Genomic DNA, 23,013 nt, shown 5'->3' with positions numbered 1-23,013 from the left:
ACATGGCAAAGTGATGGCCAGCAACAGAATATCAGCAAGGGCTTGCTCCTGGAGGGTGCTGGGCTGACAAGGGGGTCACACCTCACAGAAAGCACGTGGCACCTGTGCCCGCACTGTGCCAGAGCTCCTGGGTTTATTTTGTTGGCATTTGCCTTTCTGGGAAATAAGGGAATGGGGAAAGACATTGGTTCCAATTCTGATTTATACAAATATAACTTCTGACCACAGGAATGATAGCTCCATACACAGATGGGCAGTGCCTGTCGTGACAGGAACCTGACTGTGGTTTCAACATCATCTGAACTTATCTCCCTTGGCTTTTCAAAAACCAGCTGGAAATCTGACAAGAACAGTCTTTCCTGGAAGTCTGCTGACCTCGTGTTTCTGTTCTCATCCCAAAATAAGAAACAGAAAACAAAAACATTGATCTGAACATCTCAGGCTTGCCTTAAATTCTGTTCCCTTTGAAAAACAAACAGTGCTGGTGATAACAGGTTCTATTCCAATGCACCCTGCCTGCTGCACTGCTCCATGGAACAGGAATGAAGAGGGAGGGGACAAGAAGTACTGAGATCCCAAAAGTAACTCAGAGGATGCTCTGCCTGGTGCCATGGCTCTGTACTGAGGAGCTCCATGTGCCACAGGCTGGGCAGTGTCACCAGGAGGGGAGCAGGGCTCACTGCCCCTTGGGAAGGGGCTGCCCTTGTCAGGACATGCAGAAGCAAAGAACTTGCCAGATTCTTCTCCACTTATGTCACAGTCATCTAACAACTCATTGCAAAATTCCACTTCAGCTGCTTAATGAGACCCTGCTCTCCAGTGAAAAGATAATCAAATTATTTTCAATTGGCAGTTTGAAGGATGCTGTGTGTAGGTGGGGTGCTTAACCCTGTGACAGTCAGCTGGCTCCAAGCTCTCTTCCAAGTCTTGTTTGCCTCCAGCTCCTGGAGGAGTTTTCAGCCCTGCTGCAGCAACACCTCCTCCTTTTGCTCCTTTTTCCTTTCTAAACACTCCAACATCCAATTTTGCCCTTAGACTAAAGTGGAGCAGATCATTCCCCTTAGCCTAAACATGCCAACAGCACAATGTCAGATAGGTAGATGCTGGACTTATTTAGAGTGGATTTTGCCACACGTTATGGTCTTAATCCAAGTATGACCAACACAGATCTCGAAACTTGGAAATAATACGGGGTCTGGAGAAAACAAGCATTGCAATCAGTTTACTGAGATTCAGCTAGTCCTTTTCCCTAGAAACTGGCCTCTTAACTGGATATCCAAAATACAAGAAAACAAGAATCAAACTCTTAAGTGGGAACAATATGGTTTAGTGTGTGAAAGGAGACAAGAATCCCACTCCTTGCTGTACTCCCAAAGTGCTGCACAGCCTTGGACAAGTTACTTCACCCTTAGTCAGGTTTTCTGTTTCTTATTTAGACACAAACCTTTATGAAAGCTTTTTTCCAGAAATATTTGTATGAAGCCCAGCTGGGCCTCAAACTCATTTGTCACGAGGGGAACATAAATAGGAATAAAGGTCCTGAGTGTCCTGGGGCAGAAACCTTCCCAGCACAGAGAGCCCTTACAGGGCTGCCCTGCTTTGGGCAGGAGGTGCAGAGGTTTCTAACCACGAGCCATGGAGTGAATTTCACACTGCTTACAGTGTCCTTCACCCCAGTAAAGCGCCACAGAAATGCAGCCTGATGGAGAACAGCAAGACACTTGAACATAAACGTGGGCTGCATGAGGTAATTGTGTACAAGCTGTGTGAAAATAAAGTCAGGCAGCCAGTGCTGACTGAGACTTCCTTACTGGGCATTCCTTCCTGAACACCCTGCCTCACAGACAGGGCACTGGAAAAGCAGAAAGTGCTGTCTGTGCACTCGGAGCCACCCAGAGATGTGGGGGCAGAGGGGGTGGTCCTGCAGCCCCTGCTCACCTTGTACTGGGGTCCACACCAAGGCCTCCTACGAGGCTCTTTGCAAGGTTCCTGAACTATAGCAAAGCCTGGACAGTCAAAAAAAATAAAATCTCTCGAGAGATTGAAATGGCTTGCTATATAAAGACCATCCCATTTCAGGAAATGAAAGTAATTTAGAAATAACCAACGAAGTGTTACAAATACATGTGCAGGATCTAATTAAGGAAGGTTGTAGAATTAATAGCCTTTGTTTTATCCTGAGCAGCTGAAGGGATCCTGCTTGCCTTGCTGCGTGCTGGCTGCTCAGCAGGTATGCAGTTAGAATTACTCACGACAGCACGGCGAACGTGACCAGGGTGATCGTCAGGCAGAAGATGGACAGAGCACAGCCGACGTAAGTGATGGAGGAGAGGGCCACCTGGTGTTCTCTCGTCAGCTGCAGCGAGGAGAGAGAACGGAGCTGTGAGATGGTGTCACACTCAGCAAAGAGAGAGCAGAGCAGAGCTGTGAGCTGGGGCCAGCGGGGGGAAGAGAGAGAAGAGAGGGGGGGCGCCACCCCCCAACAAAAAAAAAAAAAAGAGTAAGCTGTGGGCCACACTCAGCAAAGAGAGACTAGAACAGAGCTGTGAGCTGGTGCCACACTCAGCACAGAGAGAGCAGAACAGAGCTGTGAGCTGGGGCCACACTAGCACACACAGAGAGCAGAGCAGAGCTGTGAGCTGGTGCCACACGAGCAAAAAAAAAAAAAAAAGTGTGACTGGGGCCACACTCAGCAAAGAGAGAGCAGAACAGAGCTGTGAGCTGGTGCCACACTGAGCCACAGAGAGCAGAACAGGGTTGTGAGCTTTCACACAGAAAGAGAGCAGAGCAGAGCTGTGAGCTGGGGCCACACTGAGCACAGAGCAGAACAGAGTGTAGCCAGGAGCAGAGCAGAGCTGTGAGCTGGTGCCACACTGAGCAAAGAGAGCAGAACAGAGCTGTGAGCTGGGGCCACACTGAGCACACACAGAGAGCAGAACAGAGCTGTGAGCTGGTGCCACACTGAGCAAAGAGAGCAGAACAGAGCTGTGAGCTGGTGCCACACACTCAGAGCAGAACAGAGTGTGAGCTGGTGTCACACAGCAAGAGCTGTGAGCTGGCCATGCCACACTCAGCACACACAGAGCAAAAGACAGAACAGAGCTGTGAGCCAAAAAGAACAGAGCTGTGAGCTGGTGCCACACTCAGCACACACAGAGAGCAGAACAGAGCTGTGAGATGGTGTCACACCACACAGAGAGCAGAACAGAGCTGTGAGATGGTGTCACACTCAGCACACACAGAGAGCAGAACAGAGCTGTGAGATGGTGCCACACTGAGCAAAGAGAGAGCAGAACAGAGCTGTGAGCTGGGGCCACACTGAGCACACAGAGAGCAGAACAGAGCTGTGAGCTGGGGCCACACTCATCACGACCAGCCCTGCCCTGCCCAGCCCTGCCCACAGTGTCCCTGTCGTGTGTCACAGCCCAGGTCCCCAGCAGCAGCAGTAGTTCCTGCCATGGCTGCAGGGCTCAGACAGCCTTGGCAGCTCCGCCTGGGCAGCTCGCAGGGCCCTGAGATGCTCACAGTGATGCTCGCAGGGATGCTGCAGTGATGCCCCCAGTGATGGCCCCAGTGATGCCCCCAGTGATACTGCAGTGATGCCCCCAGTGATGCCCCCAGTGATACTGCAGTGATGCCCCCAGTGATGGCCCCAGTGATACTGCAGTGATGCTCCCAGTCATTCCCCTCCCTGTACAAGCACCACCGTGCAGGGAGACCCCACAAACCATAGAACCCACCCACCAGAGCCATTCACAGCCATTAAAATGACCAATCCATCACTGGTTCTGGGCAATGGATGGAGCTGGCAGTGCCTGCTGAGGGAGCTGGGCTGACACTCCAGCATGGAAACCCCAGCACGGACCCGGCGTGAGGGCAAAGCTCTGCTCTCAGCCTCTGCCTGCTGGCATCTCTTGTGGAGGTAATGCAATTGTTAGGAACATTTGAACTGTAACTCCACGGTGCTCTCCACCAGGATCTGTGTTAAACCTGGACAGAGTCATGCAAGAAGGACAGGGTGGTTTGGCCACTCAAATTAATCAGCATGTGTTTTAATTTTCATGCAAGTTCTCATAAAAGAATGACAAAAGAGCCACACCCAGCAATGGGAGCCAGGCAGTGTTAATATGCAATTAGTAGAACAGAGCTAGGCAGGAAAAAGTTTTCTCATCCTAGAAGAATTTTCAAACATTTTTCCTGACTCAGTTTTGGATAGACTTGACATTTTCATAAACTGAAGGAAAAAAATTACTCAATCAAAAAGTTTTAATTATGATGCTTGAGATACTGCTTTATTGTTTCAATCTCAATTTACTATTGATTAAATTCCAAGCTGAAAAAAATTCATTGATTATAAAAAAATACTAAAAGGAATGATACCTTTCCAAAACTTTTTTACAGCACATTTATCTAATAAAAACTAGTCCTTTCACATATGTTTGGGATTTTCTATTATTTTACACACACACACAATAAAATTTCCCACCCAAACAAAGTATTTCATCAGAGATTATCAAATCGAAGCAGCTCTACCAATAAACTCCCCATTAAAATTCCTTTTACAGGAGAGAAGTAACGTGCCATGTGGTCATGGGAAAACATAAATACAGACACAGAGATGTGTTGTGTGTGTGGGTTTTTAGTGCAATTATCTGCCAAGTGCAGCAGCTCACGTGTGCTGGGTTTCCAGCAGAAGAGCTCAGCAATCTGAGAGCCTTTAAGGGATGCACTGAAAGACAACTGTTGCTATGGCGTTACTGTTCCTAGGAAATATGATGCAGCTCTTGAGTATTTTTTCTTTTCCAGCCAAAGACACATTTCTTTTCCCTGACTGGACAGCATCAATTACAGAAACAAAAGAGTTCTGTGTACTGGAACAGCTTTAAAGCTCCAGATAATTCCTACAAAAGAGATGCTGTCATCCCTCATCCCCCAAAGAAGGCATGTACAGGCATTCTCCACAGAATGTTCCTGAAACAGGAATAATCTGTGTGGTAAATGGAGCAGTTTAGAAGTGATTTCCTCATCAGGTGCATTCATGTCCGAAATGCACGGACCTTATTTCCTGGTGCCTCCACCCTTTTCCCTGGCTGCAGGTGGCTCACAATTCTGCAGAAGGAGGAGGGGAGCTCAGGAGGCTTTTCAGATGTAAAGTCACTCTGAAATCAGTATTTCTCAGCAGTCCTTAAGGCAGAAAATGTTCCCTGGAGAGCTTCCCTGCTCAGGAAGAATTCAGATTTGCAGTGCTGTGTGCTGGTGCTTGCCCTGGCAGAGATCTCAGAGGGGTGTGGGGCCCTTACTGTCACTGACAAATGCAGAAAGTCCAAGGAGCAAACCAGGGGAAATGGGCAAAAATCACAGAATCGCAGAAAGGCCTGGGTTGGAAGGGACCTCAGAGCCCATCCACCCAGTGCCACCCCTGCCATGGCAGGGACACCTCCCACTGCCCCAGGTGCTCCCAGCCCCAGTGCCCAGCCTGGCCTTGGGCACTGCCAGGGATGCAGGGGCAGCCCCAGCTGCTCTGGGCACCTGTGCCAGGGCTGCCCACCCTCACAGGGAACAATTCCTGCCCAGTGTCTGCTCTAAACCTTCCCTCCTTCCCTTTGAAGCCATTGCCCCTTTCCTGCCACTGCCTGCTCCTGTAAACAGTTCCTCTCCACCTTGCAGGACCTTCAGGTGCTGGAAGGCCACAGTTAGGTCAGCCTGAAGCCTCCTCCTCTCCAGACTGAACAAACCCAATTCTTTCCATGTGGGAGAGGTGATCCATCCCCCCCAAATCAAACTGTTTGGTTTTTCCCATAGTAATCCAAAAGAAGATAATGATCACACAGACATTTTTTTCTCTGCAATTTCTTTGATGTTGTGTTTCTAAGAAAGTCTGTCTCTGGGTTTCAGTTCAGTCTTTCTCCAGAAACCCCTGCAGGGCAAGACAAAATGTGAATCCTCTATGACTTAGAAATGAAAAAGGAAAAAAAATCTCTTGTACAACAAAATGTAGAAGATTCACTGAAACCTGAAATAACCTGCATAGGTCCCTGCATCTGTGAGCTGGAAATTGCTCTTGCTCTGGTGAACACAACCAAAATCTGACGAGGCTCTGAGAGTGCTGCTCCTGAACCAACACTCACATCAGTCTGGTGGGAGCTGTTTGAAAAGCAGCAGCACTGCACTCCAGCTTCCCCCTTGCCCTGTGAGAGGGGCAGGGCTGGGCTCAGCTTTGAGCCAGGTTTAACTGCCAGGAAGGGCCCAGAGGAGCTGCAGGGGCTGGGCTCAGCTTTGAGCCGGGTTTAACTGCTAGGAAGGGCCCAGAGGAGCTGCAGGGGCTGGGCTCAGCTTTGAGCCGGGTTTAACTGCCAGGAAGGGCCCAGAGGAGCTGCAGGGGCTGCTCTCAGAGGGAGAGCAGCTCCTGCCCGTGCAGGTGTGAACTGCAGGGAAAGAACAGGAAAAAGCACACCAAAGAGCACAAAACCAGGCTGGGGATGATCTCCAGGGTGTGCAGCCTCACCGCAGGGCTGTGGCGAAGGAGGGAAAACAATTTGTATTTAAAGACATGAGAGCCCCACAAACCTCTCAACCCAGCTGTCACTGCACATCTGGATGTGGTGCATTCTCATCGGAGGGCATAACCAGGAGAAATTTGTTGGAAGTACCTGGGTTGTCAAAGCATTGGGCCTCATTAATTAAGAAACTATTCCAGTTAATTCCAATGCTCTGATAAGGGCTGTTTTTACCTTACCTCAGCTTGTCTTTTTGAAAGTTTACAGACTTCCTGCATGATGTGGAATGTAAAACAGTAATTTGTGATGGTTTTGTAGTCAGCACAAAAACTCTAATCAAGCTGTAATGCTATTATTAAGGAAAATAGCATTTAAAAGTACCAAATAAAACATTGAGCAAGCTCTTCTCACACTTGTCCCAATCTACATTAAATTATTCTTTTCTTCTAAAATGTTTAGCTTCCTTGCCTTGATATGGTCATTCTTTTACCCTGAAAAGCCAGGAAACGAGCTCATCCAGTCAGGAGTGTCAGCAATCACCAGCACGAAGAGACAGATGTTTCTGAGCTTCAGCTTTGACAAGGTAAAACCAAAAATTCCTCCCACCCTTTCAGCCTAGGCTGTACCAGCCCTTGCCTCGGGTGCTGCTGGAATCGTGGCCAGGGAGGGGATGGAGCAGATCCACCTCCTGGGGCACAGCCGAGCCTGCTCTCCCTCCCAAGAGCAGTTACTGCACTGCTCAACACTTCTGGTTTGGAAACTCACAGGCAAGCAAAAACCGCCTCACAAGCAAGCTGAGAAATGCTCCTGGAAAGACACCAGCTCAGACTGCAAGTACAAATCTTTCATTTATAATGCTGCTCACAGAAAAGGAAAAAAAAAAATAAAAAAAAAAGAAAGCAATATCTAACCCCTCTGTTTATAAATAACTGCAAGGAAGATGAAAATATATTACAATAATGAGATGGTACTTTTTATATCTGGAGGAGCTGGGAGAGGTCATTCAGGCTGAAAGCCTTATTCAGTAGGCTCCACAGGAAAAATTGTTTGTGTGAAGAGGAGAAAAGCTCCTTATTCATGTGTAGTTACTGAGTGACCACACAGAGGAGCACAGCAGCCCCTGGCCAGCCCAGAGCACCTGCCTGGGCTCTCTGCTCAGGACTCCCTTTCTCCAGGGCACATTTGCCCTCCTGTCCCTGCCCCTTTCCAAGTAATTCACCTCTCAGGCCACTGACTGCACTCTTCTGCTTGGCAAGGAGTGAACTTTTGGCTTTCTCCAAAGGAAGGCACTTCTAACCTAACATTTTCCCTTCACATCCTGCAAATCATCCCTCTATTTCTGCCTTCAGAGGTCACACATCAGACAAAGCTCAAATACTTCAGCCAGGGCTTGTCATAGCTGATCCTGACAGCTGTACCAAGTTACAGCTTCACTATTTAGATGCCAAAAGCAGTAATTTCACTGTCCAAACCGCTTTAGAAATCTCCTTTCTGAAAAACAATTCATCCTCCAGAAAAAGGCAAGTTCTTGAACCAAAAAAGGTTTCACAGCCTCAAAGATGAGTGCTGCAAGCTGAGGAGGATATCCTAGCCCTGTTTGTATTTCAGCCTCACTCCCTGGCACAGCCCAGGACAGGTCTGCATGTGCCCATGAGTGGATACATGTCATTAACCCAGGTATTTGTTCACTGCTAGAAATGCCATGACAGCTGCATTCTGCCCCAAGTCCAAACAGAAAAAGGAGTTAGATGTTCACCTCCCTTTTGGTCAGCTTTCCATCCCACAGGGAATTCCCCACCAGGAAGCCCTGCAGTGCCGATAGATTTCCCTGTTTATTATCTGACAGATCTGCAGGGCTGCCCAGCACTGAAATCCCCCAAACCCTCTGCAAACCTGAACCTCCTCCCTGAGCACGTCCTGGGGTAGGGGGGAACGGGTACAGCCAAATCCACTAAGTTGTACCTTTAAAATGTAATCTGAATCCAATTCAGAAAAGGGTGAATAATTAACTTTGGCAGCCTGAGTGTCTCAGAGACATTAAAACGCTGGCCTTGGCTGATGAAGCTAATGGTTTTAATTGCCTCCAGAAAGGCTGCTGAAATCCAATCTCAGTCCAGAGAGGCCTTTATTTATATGTTAAATAATAATAACAACAATACAAATCTCGGTTTTCCTTCAGCTTGCCAAGCACTTTGTTAGGTACATAACATTCCATTTTTTAAATGAACATCTGTGGTGAGCTCAGGAGGCTCAGTCTGCTCCCTGAGAGCACAGGATGGATTTTGGTGGGGCCATGCTGAGTGGCACTGTACAATCACCACCCAGAGAAAAGCCCAGTTTGACGCACAAACTTCTTTTCTCAAGCCACAATGCACCAGATACTGCGAATTTACAGGAAAAAAGGCCTCTGAGAGTCACGCTTCACAATGCAATCATCTTTATCAGCCTTTTGCAGCAGAATTGTTTTTGAATTCCCCTTCTCTATTAACTTCACATTTCCTAGCAATCTGCAGCAAAGTGCTGCAGAGGGGGCTTTTCAGGGTTAAAGGCACATTTCCCTCCAGCCAGCCCAGCCTGGTGTTGCTTATTTAAAACTTTTCAATGTGACACAAAAAATAGAGAATTTTCCAAATATCTCTGCCAAGATATTAATTAGTATTTTTAAATGCCCACATCATCTTTCAAAGTAGTTCTGGGCACTGTGTCATCAAACAGTAGGAGTTCTGCTCATTACAAATCTCAAAGTTCTTAGTTCAAATGAAGCTTGAAAGAAGCATGGCAGGGAGGAAGGACTCAAGTTGTGAGGTGGCATCAGATTATAATAAAGAGGTTATAATAGAGTTTGGGGACCAGAAAAGCTGATATTTCTGAGTTCTTCTAAAATCTGTTAGTGCAACACAGAGCAGGGTGGGGTTTTTTTCTGCCTTCCTCTCAAATCTAAGCTTGCAGGAAATGTTAAATGCTGTATTCACAGCAGATTATCCCAGACTCAAGGAGCTGCTCTGCCCATCAGCAGGGCTGGTCCAGCTGCTCTCTGCCCCATCAGGAGCAGCTCCTCCCGCTCTGCCCATCCAGCTGCTCTCTGCCTTCTCCTCCTGCTCTGCCCATCCACCAGGGCTGGTTCCCTGCTCTCTGCTTCTGCTGCAGCAGGAACAGCTCCTCCTGGTCCCCAGCTTTCAGGGCTGGTCCAGCTGCTCTCTGCCCCATCAGGAGCAGCTCCTCCTGCCCTGCCCATCCAGCTGCTCTCTGCCTTCTCCTCCTGCTCTGCCCATCCACCAGGGCTGGTCCCCTGCTCTCTGCTCCATCAGGAGCAGCTCCTCCTGCCCTGCCCATCCAGCTGCTCTCTGCCCTGCTCCTGGTCCCCATCCAGCAGCCAGACCCGAGTGCCCTGGAGAGCACCGCAGGGGGATCAGCCCCACAGGGGTCCCAGCAATGCAGTCTCCTGCCAGGCTGGCTCTGAGACCCTTCAGAGCAGCTGAGGACAGTTGAACACCAGCTCCCAGGACAATTCCATGAAAATGAGCGTGTCCAGCTCTGCTTTCCCAGGCTGGGCTTTGGCTCCAAGGGGCCATTTGGACTCAGGGCTGGCACTGGGTGGGGTTGTGCCCTGAGCCCCCCAGCCCAGCCCCAAACACAAGCACAGACCAAACTCAGGCACAGAGTGACCACACCCAAAGAGAGCAGTGATGGATAAAGGCGCCCTGCTCATAACATTTTATACTGCTTGGGGAAATCCTTCAGTCAGCGAGAAGAACTGGCTGCCAAGTGGTTCAGTGCTTTCATTTCCACCACAGAAAGGAAGTCTGTGTTCTTTTGGTGAGTATTCTGATTAAAATAGATACTCTATCATGCTTCTCAAACAAAGCAGTTATTTCGACAGTTATAGCACTCAAACATTTGTGCTTTTCCAAAATAAAAAGTCATTTTTGCTCTCCCCTGCTGAGTGAAATGCAGTAACTGCCAAACAATTCTCTAAGGAATTTGAGGGTTTAGTATCCTGCAGCACTGGCCCAACTCTTCCCGTGTAATTCTGTGGGATTTGGGACAACCAGAAATTCTCCAATTTCTGCCCATGGAAATCAACAGAGCTGTGCTGGCAGAGGGGTGGAACAGCAAAGGAAGGAACAAATTCAAAATCAAGAAAATCAAGTTCAAATCAAGGGTTCAAAGTCAACAGCAGGACTTGATTTTCAGGGAAGATGAGCACGGGTACCCTAAGGACAAAAGGAATCTGAGGCCCAATCCCAGTGTGAGATGTGCTCCTGCCCAGGGACAACACCCAGATGTGCTCCTGCCCAGGGACAACACCCAGATGTGCTCCTGCACAGGGACAACACCCAGATGTGCTCCTGCACAGGGACAACACTCACATGTGCTCCTGCCCAGGGACAACACCCAGATGTGCTCCTGCACAGGGACAACACTCACTGCCATGAAATGGAGGGGCAAGGGGAGAGAGTGAGAAGGAGCAAAGAAAGTTTACAAAGCAGTGCTGGAATAAACGCCCAGGCTGATTTATCTTTGTTCATCTGATGGCTGAGGCTGTCTGAACTGTCTGTGGAGATCTTTTCACTTACACAAAATGTCAGTGGTAATGAACAAGGACACAAAAAAATCGCAATGCCTACCCGATTTTTAAATATGCAACACAAAGAAAAATTACTGGACTTAGACATTATTCTTTTCATGTTCCCAGCAATGAAAAGCATGCTGAGAAAAGTAATTATACAAAAATTACAAAACAGCAGAAACTGGAGAGTGCCACATTATTTCCATTTCATTGTCCTATTTGAGTGAGGAGCTGGCTGAAAATTTTAAGAAAAAAGCTTATGGTTTCAGACTGTTATTTTATTGCACACAAAGCGCAGTGTTTGATTAATAACTGCAATATTAGATTTAGGAAACAATGCTCCAAACTGATAAATTACCCATCTATCCCCCACATTTTTAAAGTATTTTGCAATACCAGGACTTTTTCAAAACAGCCTTTGTGAATTGATGCACCTTCTTCTCAGTCAGCCATGCATTATCAAAACTCAGCTATGACAGCGAAAGCTAAAATAAAAACACATATATTGCCACAAGAAAAGATATTTGGGATGATTTTCTTTCTGTAAATAGAAGCTCACAGATGAATAACCAAACCTTTTCACAATCCCGGGCTCTTTGAAAATGCTAAGGGTTGTTTCTAAGTTCCATCATCAAGATCAGACAGTTTTAAGTATTTTCCCTGTATAAACACTTGTCTGCTTGCAAGCCCATTGGTGAGCTGCTTGAACTGTATTGATTGATGGTCTCTTCTGAATTGTGAACAGGCTACAAATGGCATAACAACAAAGTCATTTCTAGCTTTAGAAATGCAGAAAACGTGTTCAAAACCCCAAACAATTTCTACCACAGATTGTATAACACTACTGCTTAGCTGGAAATGTCCATCCACATGTGGGCTTTATAGGAGCCATTTTTATATTCTCACAGTTGGAAAAGACAGCAAGAGGAGAAGCAGGAAAAAAGAGCAATTTAGAGAATGGTTTAGGAGACATAAATATTTCAGCTGTGTCCTGCACTGGTGTTCTGGGGGAGGGGGACCCAAAGTTCAAACTCGATTTTTCTGTGGGAGAAAATGATTGCTCTTTAAAAGGATTTTTGAACCCTGGGTCCCCAGGTGTCCACCATCCTTTAGCTGAAGTGACATTTTCGTGGCAGATGGTACAAATAGCCTGGCATGCTTTGGAGCTGTTGGATCACTGCAAAAACAAATCTGCCAGATGGCTGGCATGTTCCTTGGCAGGAGCAGAGGGCCCCTGACTGATGGGGGGAGCGGAGCTGCCCAAAATGCAGTAACAGCATCTGAACGTTCTTTGAAGCCCTTTTAGCTGCAGCTCTGTGCTGGGCTGGGTTCCTGCTGTCTAGGAAGGAGAGCTCCTGTCTGTGTGTGCCAGGGCTGCTGCTCTGCCTCTCCTGACCCTGCCACTGTCCTTATCACTGCCACTGTCCCTGCCAGGAGCCCCCAGCTCTGGATGTGCCATGTCCCACCCAGCTGCCATCCAGCAGGACACTGCTGCAAACCCCTCAGGCAGCTCCTGGCCCTGCCTCTGCTCCTCCTGGCCCTTCTCCAGAGGGAACAAACACATCCAAATGGATGGGTTTCTTCTTTCTCCCAGCACAGCTACACAGTGCACCAGTGCTCCCCAGCTGTTTGTGCTGGATGGAGGAAAGCCTGGAGCACTGCTCTGTGGACAGGAATTCCCAAGGGGCAGCTGCAGCAATGATCTATTTGCTACAGGGGCTTCTCCCCCCTGCCTCAGGTTCCCCATCAGGAGGAAAAGCTTGAGAGCAACCCCTTCATGTCTGCCCAGCCCCTGTGAGCCGTGTGGGCTGGAAGGTGGCACTGAGCAGTGCTCAGTCCCTCTGAGCCAGTGTGTGCTGGAAGGTGGCACTGAGCAGTGCTCAGTCTCAGCCCCTGTGAGCCGTGTGGGCTGGAAGGTGGCACTGAGCAGTGCTCAGCCCCTGTGAGCCAGTGTGTGCTGGAAGGTGGCACTGAGCAATGCTCAGCCCCTGTGAGCCAGTGTGTGCTGGAAGGTGGCACTGAGCAGTGCTCAGCCCCTGTGAGTGTCCCACACCAGTGTGTGCTGGAAGGTGGCACTGAGCAGTGCTCAGTCTCAGCCCCTCTGAGCCAGTGTGTGCTGGAAGGTGGCACTGAGCAATGCTCAGCCCCTGTGAGCCAGTGTGTGCTGGAAGGTGGCACTGAGCAATGCTCAGCCCCTGTGAGCCAGTGTGTACTGGAAGGTGGCACTGAGCAATCCTCAGCCCCTGTGAGTGTCCCACACCAGTGTGTGCTGGAAGGTGGCACTGAGCAATCCTCAGTCTCACTGACCTGGCCAGAGCTGTCCAAGAGCTCCCTGCAATCTCCACGTCCCGATGGCCTGCTGACCTTACTTACATCCCTGACACTTCTCAAAGGCAAGCAAGGGTTGAACATGCTCCTTCAGGAACATTCTGCTCATCTGCAGTCCCATCTTACCTTCAATCAGCTTATTCATTTGTTTAAACCAGCTGATGACCACTAATCTCCAGAATTGAAAATAAATGTTATCATTCTCAAGTGAGGACCAGCAAGATAAACGAATGTCAGCAGGCAGGAACGGGGGCCAGGCCGGTGCAGACACAACCCCAGAGTGATAAAACACAAACAATTCCAGCCCCTCAGCAGGGCAGCAGGCCAGTGCCAGGCTGACAGCTGAGCCCCACATGGCTGCGAGGTTTCCAGCACGGTCATTTCAATCCTGAGATAAACTTGTTACAGCTGCTAATCCCCGCACCTCCGAAGGCTCTGAGCTGAGCTCACCAGCAGCATTGTGTGTGTCCTCCTTTCACAATCACCCTGGCTGCAGTGCCTTAGAGCTCCTGCTGAAACCAGGGTAAAATCTGGAGTGCTGTGCAGCTACATTTGTCATCTGAGCTCAGTTTTAACTAATTCACAGCATTCAAAGCTCTCCCCATCCTGGTGTAGAGCCCACAGACATCACAGTGAAAGTTCATTTTGTCACGTTTAAGTTAATATCCCAGAATTTCAAATTTTCCTTTGTGACTAGTCTCTTTCAATTCCTTTCTCTGAATATTGGAATAAAAATGATTTTTCATCTCAGCAGATTTCAGCCTTTGGAGATTACCTCCAGCTGGCATTCAACTGAACAGTGACTGAATTAACCTAACCTGTTTTGAGCAGAGATCAAGAAGGAAAATGGAGAACTCACAGCTTGTTCTCAAGAACTTTCTGGCATTTCTGTGCTCCCCAGAAATTACACCCACCTGACAGTCTGTGCCACACATGTCTGACAGTTCATCAGCACCCCTCATCTCAGCACTTCAAGTGTTCAAGAGACAGCAGCAGGAAATGCAAGATGCCCTTCAGTTTTGTTCCTATGAATGTCTCGGTGGAATAAAATGGAATCCACATGGGACACTGTCATTCCTCCCCAAGGCAGGAGCATAAATTAATAACACGGTTCTGCAGTGCCAAGGAATGTAGAGAATACAGCAGGGCATTGATGGGCACAAAAAGGCACAGAATGAGCTTGAGGGGAGATCTGGTGGGTGTTGTGAAGGTGGGAGGGAGCAGGAGCGGGGAGGGAGCTGGGGCAGGGTCCTGGGGGCTGCCAGGGGCTGGGGCCTGCTGCATTCTGCAGCTGGAAAAAGCCACATTCAGCCAATGAAGGAACCAATTCAACCAATGAAGGAACAAGTTTAACCAAATTTAACCAAAAGCCACATTCAGCCAATGAAGGAACCAATTCAACCAATGAAGGAACAAGTTTAACCAAATTTAAGCAAAAGCCACATTCAGCCAATGAAGGAACAAATTCAACCAATGAAGGAACAAGTTTAACCAAATTTAACCAAAAGCCACATTCAGCCAATGAAGGAACAAAGAGAAGGACTTAAGCAAGAAGATTCATGCTGGAATTCAGCATAACTCAGGAAAAGCCACCCTCCCTGACAGAGTTCCCCCAAGCTCAGCCCTGTGGGCAGCAGCAGTGCCCAGGGGCAGGGCAGGGCTGCTGGGGAGGGTCACTGGCCTCAGAGCTGGGGCTCAGGGACACTTCGGCTGTGGCTGGAGCCCTGAGGTCCTGCGCACTCCAGCTGGGAACAGTAAACTCTAGAGAACTGCAAAGCCACATTAATGGGAAGCTGATGCCCTTTTTTTGAGCAGAAGGAAAATCGATGTGAGGAGGAGCTGAGGGACTCAGAGCTCTGATCCCCTGGAGCTCCTGGATTTCCCCAAGGGCTCTCCCAGGGATGCTCTCCCAGCTCTGAAGCTGCTGCACATGCACTGGTGTGTATTGCAGCTCTTTATCCCTGTCAGTATCCCCCTTTTTAGATTTTTAAACTGTTTTCCGTGCATCTGCCTGCCTTTCTGCCAGTGCTGGCAGAACTGTGCACCCCTGGTTTTGCTGCATGGAAGGCTCTGAAGGTGCCCCTGGAGGAGCCTCTGCTCCCCTGAGAGCTGCTTTTATCTGTACCCTGGGGAGAAAGGGAATGGCACTTTCCACAGGGGAAGGGAAGTGTAAAACACCCAGAGAATTCCCGTGAAAAATTAATTCTCTTCTTTTTTTTTGGTACCAAAATACAGCTTTTGATGAAAAAATCTACAGTTTTCAGGCAGTCCAATAACTTATTTCCATTTTTTATGAAAAGCAGACCCTTTTGGGTAAGAATCTAATTTTTTCCAGAATCTAGAGAAAAATAAACATTCTGTCAAAAACAGTGTTCATACCGAAAAATGTGATCCATTTCAATTTGTTTGGCCACAGATGTATTATAGCTGTGTAAACAGAACTGTTCAAATGTGGCAATTGCATACTCCCACCCTCTTTTACTTGCTTCGTATTATCTGTGCACTTCATTTATGAGGAGAAGAAGATTAAAATAGACAAAAGTTCAAGATCAGATATAACATTACTGCAACAATGTCTTGGAGCATTTGTTCCCAGGGGTGATTTCAATGGGCCCTTTGAACCTTGGCTCACGAATTCAAGCACAAGGATGTGCTCAAAACCCACAGCGTTTTAACATTTGCTTAAGAGGGTTCCAAGGACACCTGGGAGAAGTTTCCAATTGTCAGGCTGGTTCAGAAGGCTTTTCTCAGGAGGTGTTTTGGGAATTTGTGGCTGCTGGCACAGCTCAAAAGGCAGGAATTCTGTCTTTGCCTAACTCTCATCTTCATGCCAATCACACAATGAAGGCAACAGTTCTTTTCACTGGTTAAAAAAATTAGTGCCACAAGAAAACCCTAAATGGTCCATTTAAAGGAAATGTCTTGGACAAAGGTTTGGGATGAGACTTTCCTTTTATCATAAAGGGGAAAACAAAAGCTGTGGAAAAATATTCTGGTGGATGGAAATGCATCAGACCAAAAATTTAAGCAGAGAGAAACTACTGAAAATGGAGCTATTACAGAACTGTAGGCTCTGGAATGTCCATTCACATCCAGCCTTTCCCAGTTATGTGTTTCAGACGTCTTAAGGAAAACCCAATTCCAAAGAATTCTGTATGAAATATCTTTGATCTCTAATTACTAATATCACATGATACTAAAACTTATTGCAGCATCCCATTAATCATCACAATCCTAAATCTGTTTAGTTGAAAGCTGGGCCCTTCAGAACTATTCCCCAGTGGAGAGCCAACCAATCTTTCTGTGACATTTAATTGGTGCTGTCCTGTTTAATCCTGGCTAATTCCCTGAATGCTGCTCTTTAAAACGGGGTTAATAATAGCACATTTCTCCCAAGATATTTCTGCCTTACAAGATGGGAGGTCTTGAGGCAAAGATGCATTTTATCATCAGCCCAAAGGGTTCCTAGAAAAACTGTACTTGGAAACCAGATGGGGTCATTAGGTGCTTTACAAGTAATAAAGATAATAATGGCTAGATAAAAACTGGATGACCTGAGGAAGCCAAACCCCCTTTAATGGACAGACTGACACAAAGGGCTGGGGTATGAATTAAGTCATTAAACTCTCTGGACAACACAAGAGAAACAAGAAATAAACCCAAGCTGGGTACAAATGCACCCAGTTTCAGTCACTTAGGTGATGAGAGGGTGTAACTGATGTATTTATGGTTCATTTCTACCAGACAGAGTCACCGCCCTGCTGACTCTCACCTTCAGGGGCACCACTTGCATCAGGATGGCGAAGTTGGTGAGGTGGTTGCAGAGGCACACGGAGTAGTTGAGGTCCCCACTCTGCCTCACGCAGCCCTCGCTGGACCAGACACCAGTTCCATTGCTGGGAGGTACAAAAACCAAACGTTACCCCTGCCAAAAGGCACCTGCTGGAGCTTCATTTGACATGCTCTGTGCTACACAGGAGATGGAAAGGTCTGGGAGCCATCTCAGGCTGGAGACCCCCAAACACTGCGAGTGCCCTCTCAGTTCCACCATGGGAACAGTAAAGGAAAATATTCACCAGGACAAGGCACAGATCAGAGCCCTCCATGAACGTCTCTAGAGATCTCTTCCAATTCATAATCAACCAATGATAACTGCATTTACATTACATTTTGCATCTCATTTATGGCATTTCACCCAGACCCAGTTCTGAGAACCATAGCACCAGACAAGTCAATAATGCTGCAAAAGCCCCAAAATCAGAGTGTGTTCTGTGCTGCCTGACCCTTGCCCAGTGCCACAGCCATGCTGTCACAGCAATTCAGGCTGACAGCACAGATTCCAGATTCCCATCCCTGCACCCAAGGGGCAGCTCCTGCCCCGCTGTGGGAATGGCTGGGCAGGCTGTGGGGGCTGCTCTCGGCATCCTCTGGCACTTTGCTTTTTGGCTTTGAGCAGGGATCCTCACGAGTTTGCTTTTCCTGGGACAAGCCAGAACTCCCTGTGCCCTGCCAGCCCTGGGGCAGGGTGGGGACCCAGAGGCCTCAGGCACCACAGGTCACCCACCCCCGTCTGACAGGAATTATTTATTTCTCTGGTATTTCTCTGAGTCCTGCAGATCGGCTGAGTGACCTGTGCTCCCCTCAGTGCCTGTTTTAAACAGAGGTATTACCTCATTCTCCTGCCCTTCAGGACCTCCTTGAGCTCTCAGAGAGACTGCTGTGGGTCAGAAACCAAATTAACTACAGTGCACAGGGAATAAACCCACCCTGGCACAACGAGGCTCATCCAGAAGGACAGATTTCCTATCTGGGTTTGTATCCTCACAAAGCCTCCAGGGCCCCAGCCCCAGCGGAGAGCAATGCCCCAGCCACATTCATTTGCTCCATAAAACCTGCTTCTAATTTATCCTAATTGGTGAGTAACCATAACAACGAGGAGCTGCCAACAGCTGGGGCAGCTCAGCACAGGTGAACAAAACTTCATGAAACAATTACTGTGACCTTCCCAAGTGCATGGTGCTCAGGAGGGATCACAGCATCCCACACCATTGCTGCATCAATTAGGCTTGAACTGCTACAGCTCAAAACCTGTTAATCCCCATGAAATTAAAAATTCACCATTTGTACTCCTTCTCCATGAGTTCACTAAGAGCAGCGTATTTCAAAAGGAAAAAAAATTAAATTTATTCAGTGCTAAAAAAAAGAAATAAAAAATAAAAAGCCACTGCTTTTCCATGGCTCTTATTTTCTGAGTGAAATTTGAGGTGATATTTATTTCCCTTTAATTCTAATTTGCATTCAAGATGGATCATTGCATGATGTTTATCCATTCCGTGCATTGGCCAGAACTCCCAGCTCTGAAATACTGATTTCACAGGCTGCTGTGGCACAGAGCCAGTGACAACAGAGGCTGTGCTGGAGCTTTGCCACCCTGGAGCATCCGAGCAGGTGCCCAAGTGGACACACTCACAAAACAAGATAAGCGGGATTTGTATCAGGCTGCAACTTGATCACAAAACGTTTCCAGTTCCCAACCACCACCCAACCCAGGGGCTGGGAATACCAGCTCTCCTATCTGTGATAAGAAGAAACAACCAGATTGTGGTTTTTATAAACCAGTGGTTCCGTTTCTTTAACCATTTCCATGAATGAAAGGAAGAAAGAAGAATATGGATAATACACAGCATCACAAAGTGTAATTTAATAAAACCAAGTTAAAGAATGTGGAATTATGCAACGTACCTATAATCCAGAAATGCACAGTAAAGATGAACTCTGTTGCTTTTATTTAGTGCTTGGCTGTATTGTCTGGGCGTCTGCAAGAGAAAAGCAGAAACCCTGAAGGAATGTTCAAAAAGGGCTAAATTCCACTATTCAGCTACTTCACATTCTCATTGCTACAATCATTTCAAGAAACTGGTTAGAGATTAACACACCAGAACTGGCAGCGAAATTGTTCAGTCCTCACATCTTCAACACAAGCTCCAAACATGCAGAGATGGTATTCAGCCTTAATTTTACACACTGGGATTGAACTTGTACTGCTCTGAGTGAGGAATCTGTGCCTCCTTTAAGCAAACAGCAAACCAGGATCACAATTGTACATAAGCACAAATACTTGTGCTCATTTTTGCAGGACTGGGACATCATTCCTCAGCTATACTTGGCTTCTTTGGGTTTTGTTCATCGTTTGTTCTCGGCGTGCAATAAAAATGTCCCATTTTACGATTAATAACTCTGAAATATGTGCGCTACAATGACCAACTCCCAGACATTTTCTTTCCACTACAGCAATTACTTGAAAACATACATTCAAACTGAAAGAGCCATGCTGTAATTCAAGATTTTATTTTAGCACACCTCAGCATTATAATGACATAATTTCTATCTTCCGTAAACAGGTTTAGCAACTAACTCAATCTCCTGTATTCCAGAAGCTTTAAGATCCCATTCTCCACTCCGTTACATGAGCTTGATGACAAAATTACTCAAATTATATTGGAGTGAAGTAATAGTTTGTTACAGACAAAATATGCAAACTAGAGGATTTCCAGTGTTTGTTCAACCCTTTCTAATACATAAATCCCTAAAGTCCACATTATGTGGGCCCTGCCTTATGGCAATTTTTTAATTACAAGAGTCTTCAACATAAAAAAATCACCGGTGAAATAACAGCTCTCGGATTATTGCAACACAGTTCTGCTGTCAAGACCAAAGATAATCAAGTTCTGCTTTCCTTGTTTTAGGGAACGAAGAAACCCCCCCCCCCACCTCATCCTGCTGAAACTCAACCAAGTACAAGAAGTTCCTGATGCAATTCTCCTTCTCCTCTCCCTCGAGCCCAGCCAGGAGTGTCAGGCACAAGGTAGCACAGCTCCCTCCTGCCTGGAGATAACCGAGAATTTCTGCCCAGCCAGGGCTTGCAGGGCTCCTCCTGAGTGCCACACACCTCCCAGCTGTGCTGCAGATAAGGGCATTCCCTGCTCAGCCCACACCTCTGCACAGCACAAACGGAATTTTCTTATCGCCCTGAGCTCATCCCTGGCCCAGGTTTGCAGCTCCTGCCTCACCCTGTTCCCCAGCCTTTGTCCCAGGCTGGGGCTGCGGGTCAGGTGCTTTGTGAGGGAGGACTGGCACTGTCACCCCAGCACTGGCACTGTCCCTCCAGCACTGTCACCCCAGCACTGTCACCCCAGGACTGTGACCCCAGCACTGTCACCCTAGGACTGGCACTGTCACCCCAGCACTGTCACTGTCACCCCAGCACTGTCACCCCAGCACTGTCATTGTCCCTCCAGCACTGTCACCCCAGCACTGTCACCCCAGCACTGTCACTGTCACCCCAGCACTGTCAGTGTCGCCCCAGCACTGTCACCCCAGCACTGTCATTGTCCCTCCAGCACTGTCACCCCAGGACTGTCACCCCAGCACTGTCACTGTCACCCCAGCACTGTCACCCCAGCACTGTCACCATCCCTCCAGCACTGTCAGTGTCACCCCAGCACTGTCACTGAGCACCAGCTGTGCTCAGTGATGTGACATCCATCATCTCTCCTGAAGTGGGCAATTGAGAGAACCTACAGCTGCCTTGTATTACAAATTATTTCACTTCTGTGACAGACAGCGGCTAAAAAACCATAGAAAGGGAGAGAGAGAAAGATCTGCTGTAATAACAGCAAAGATGGAGCAATAACTGCCATTTCTGATTTGTACCATTTCTCTGGATAAATCTGGATTCTAATACTCTAAATGGAAAGGGCACCTCAGGGTCAGGTTGGAAGGAGACATGGTACTGCAGTCGTGCATGTTTTACACAAATAAATCCCAGATGTATGCTTTACCCTCAATTACATTTCTCTGCAAGGAACAAGTCCTTGTTTTTCTCCATCTTAACTCTAAACACAGATGTCACTCATTAGACAATGAACCACACCAAGTGAGGCTCTGACTTGTCCAGAGCTGTGTATGCACTCAGATGGACAAAGAATAAGTAAATAATAATAATGAAAAATAGATAAACAGATTAAAGAATGGCAAAGAAGGGTCTATCCTAATTTGCCTTCTTATTTCTCTTAAAGAATCTGTCCCGTGTTTTATCACCCATTATATAATCTCCACAAGGCTTTCCAGTTTATAACTTTCCATTTATGATAACTTCACAAAACACTCATCTTCTGAGGCTTCACTGAAGCTCTGCAGCAGAACTGTCATTAGGATGGAGAGCCCCCAACACGTAAGAAACTGGCTGCAGAGGAATAAACTCCCTCTGATCTTCAACAGCTCTACTTCAAAGTACTCTCTAATCTATGAAAAAGGAACTGACTGTACCTTAATACTGCCTTTTTAAAGTTAAACTGTGTGTGACAGCTTGTATGTGGCTTGGATCCTGTAGAACTGAGGATATTGATTTAATGACATTGATAACAGAAAGCTTAAAATGCAAGTAGGCCTTTACACTAAAAGATTAAGTCACTTGAGTGTTTATTAAAAGCCTGTGAAAGGACAGTTTATGAAGCTTTCAGGGGAGGGAAAGCAGCAGCACACTGAGTAATCCAGCATCTGTGCATGTGCTCTGCCTAATCCAAATTCCTCAAATCACTCCTTCTGCACGGAGAGGGCCACATGCAGCTTCTCGTGCAAAAAGAATTGCACTGAGAGAGGAAAAATTACATTGAAAGAAGCACCAAAGCAGGGCAGAGTCAGTGCCTGTCTGCTGAGCCTGTGCCCTGAGGAGGGACTGGCGGGACCCAGCTTAGGAGGGTCCTTTCCAGCCTGAATAACTCTGTGTTGTCTGTCTGTCTGTCTGTCTGTGCTCACACCTGAGGGTCTGAGGGTGTTTTCCAGCCTGAACAGCTCTGCGTTGTCAGTCTGTCTGTCTGTCTGACCCCACGGCTGTCCAGCCCCTGCCCCAGTGAGCCCAGCACAGCCCAGGAGCCCAGGGCTGCTCACAGGGGATGGATGTGCAGGGATGTGTGGGGGCTCCAGCCCTCCTGGGAGCCAGGCACACGCCATGCTGAGAGGAAGAGGAGGCCAGGAAAGGGGGGCTGAGAGGACTGCTGGAAGCCTTCAGGAAAAGGCACTGCAGGAAATGTCAGAACACAAGTGCAGAAGGAAAACAGGCGGCAGCTGCTGCGGGGAAGGCTTGCCAAGGCAGAGCAGCCAGGCAGAGGGTGGGGTGAACCTTTATGGGGTTAGCTTGTCTCTCCTCTCCTCCCCTGGATTTAAAACGCAGATATTTAGGCACATAGAGGTGGCCACCAGCAGTGGAGGGCGTGCACCTTCCTTCTCCAGTGTGAGAAGAGGAACCTTTGGGGCAGGGCTGCCACTGACCTAAACTCAGCAGCTCCAAGCCCAAGGAGCCGGGCTTCCTCTCATCCAAGCAGTTGACAAGTTACCCCACTAAGTTCAATTTGTCTCTGTTTCCTCACTTACGAGCGTATGGTTCAAAACAAATTTTGATTCTGTTCTATGGATTAAATTAGAGACTAAAATGATGCATCTAATTTAAGGATTTCCTGTCCTCACAGTGACATCCTGACTGTTAGCGTGACCTATTCAGGTTCACACCGTTTATTGACTTTCCTTTCCACCTATTTCTCCTAATTACCCAGAAGATTA

The 23,013-nt window shown here is 47.6% G+C and overlaps 1 protein-coding gene across 1 annotated transcript in view; it reads right to left on the bottom strand.

Moving 5' to 3' along the window:
• The window catches only part of ADGRD1 (adhesion G protein-coupled receptor D1), a 110,384-nt gene that overhangs the window by 36,985 nt on the left and 50,386 nt on the right, over positions 1-23,013 (bottom strand). The window contains exons 15-17 of the mRNA XM_030959144.1: positions 19,138-19,211; positions 17,168-17,291; positions 2,253-2,356 (exon numbers count right to left, since the gene is read on the bottom strand). Coding sequence (XP_030815004.1) covers positions 2,253-2,356; positions 17,168-17,291; positions 19,138-19,211 — 302 coding nt within the window. The remainder of the gene's footprint in view (positions 1-2,252; positions 2,357-17,167; positions 17,292-19,137; positions 19,212-23,013) is intronic.

The sequence above is a fragment of the Camarhynchus parvulus genome, chromosome 15 (assembly GCF_901933205.1).
Source record: "Camarhynchus parvulus chromosome 15, STF_HiC, whole genome shotgun sequence".
Taxonomy (NCBI): domain Eukaryota; kingdom Metazoa; phylum Chordata; class Aves; order Passeriformes; family Thraupidae; genus Camarhynchus; species Camarhynchus parvulus.
The sequence above is the reverse complement of the archived record's forward strand: the minus strand, read 5'-3'. Positions and strand labels throughout refer to the sequence as shown.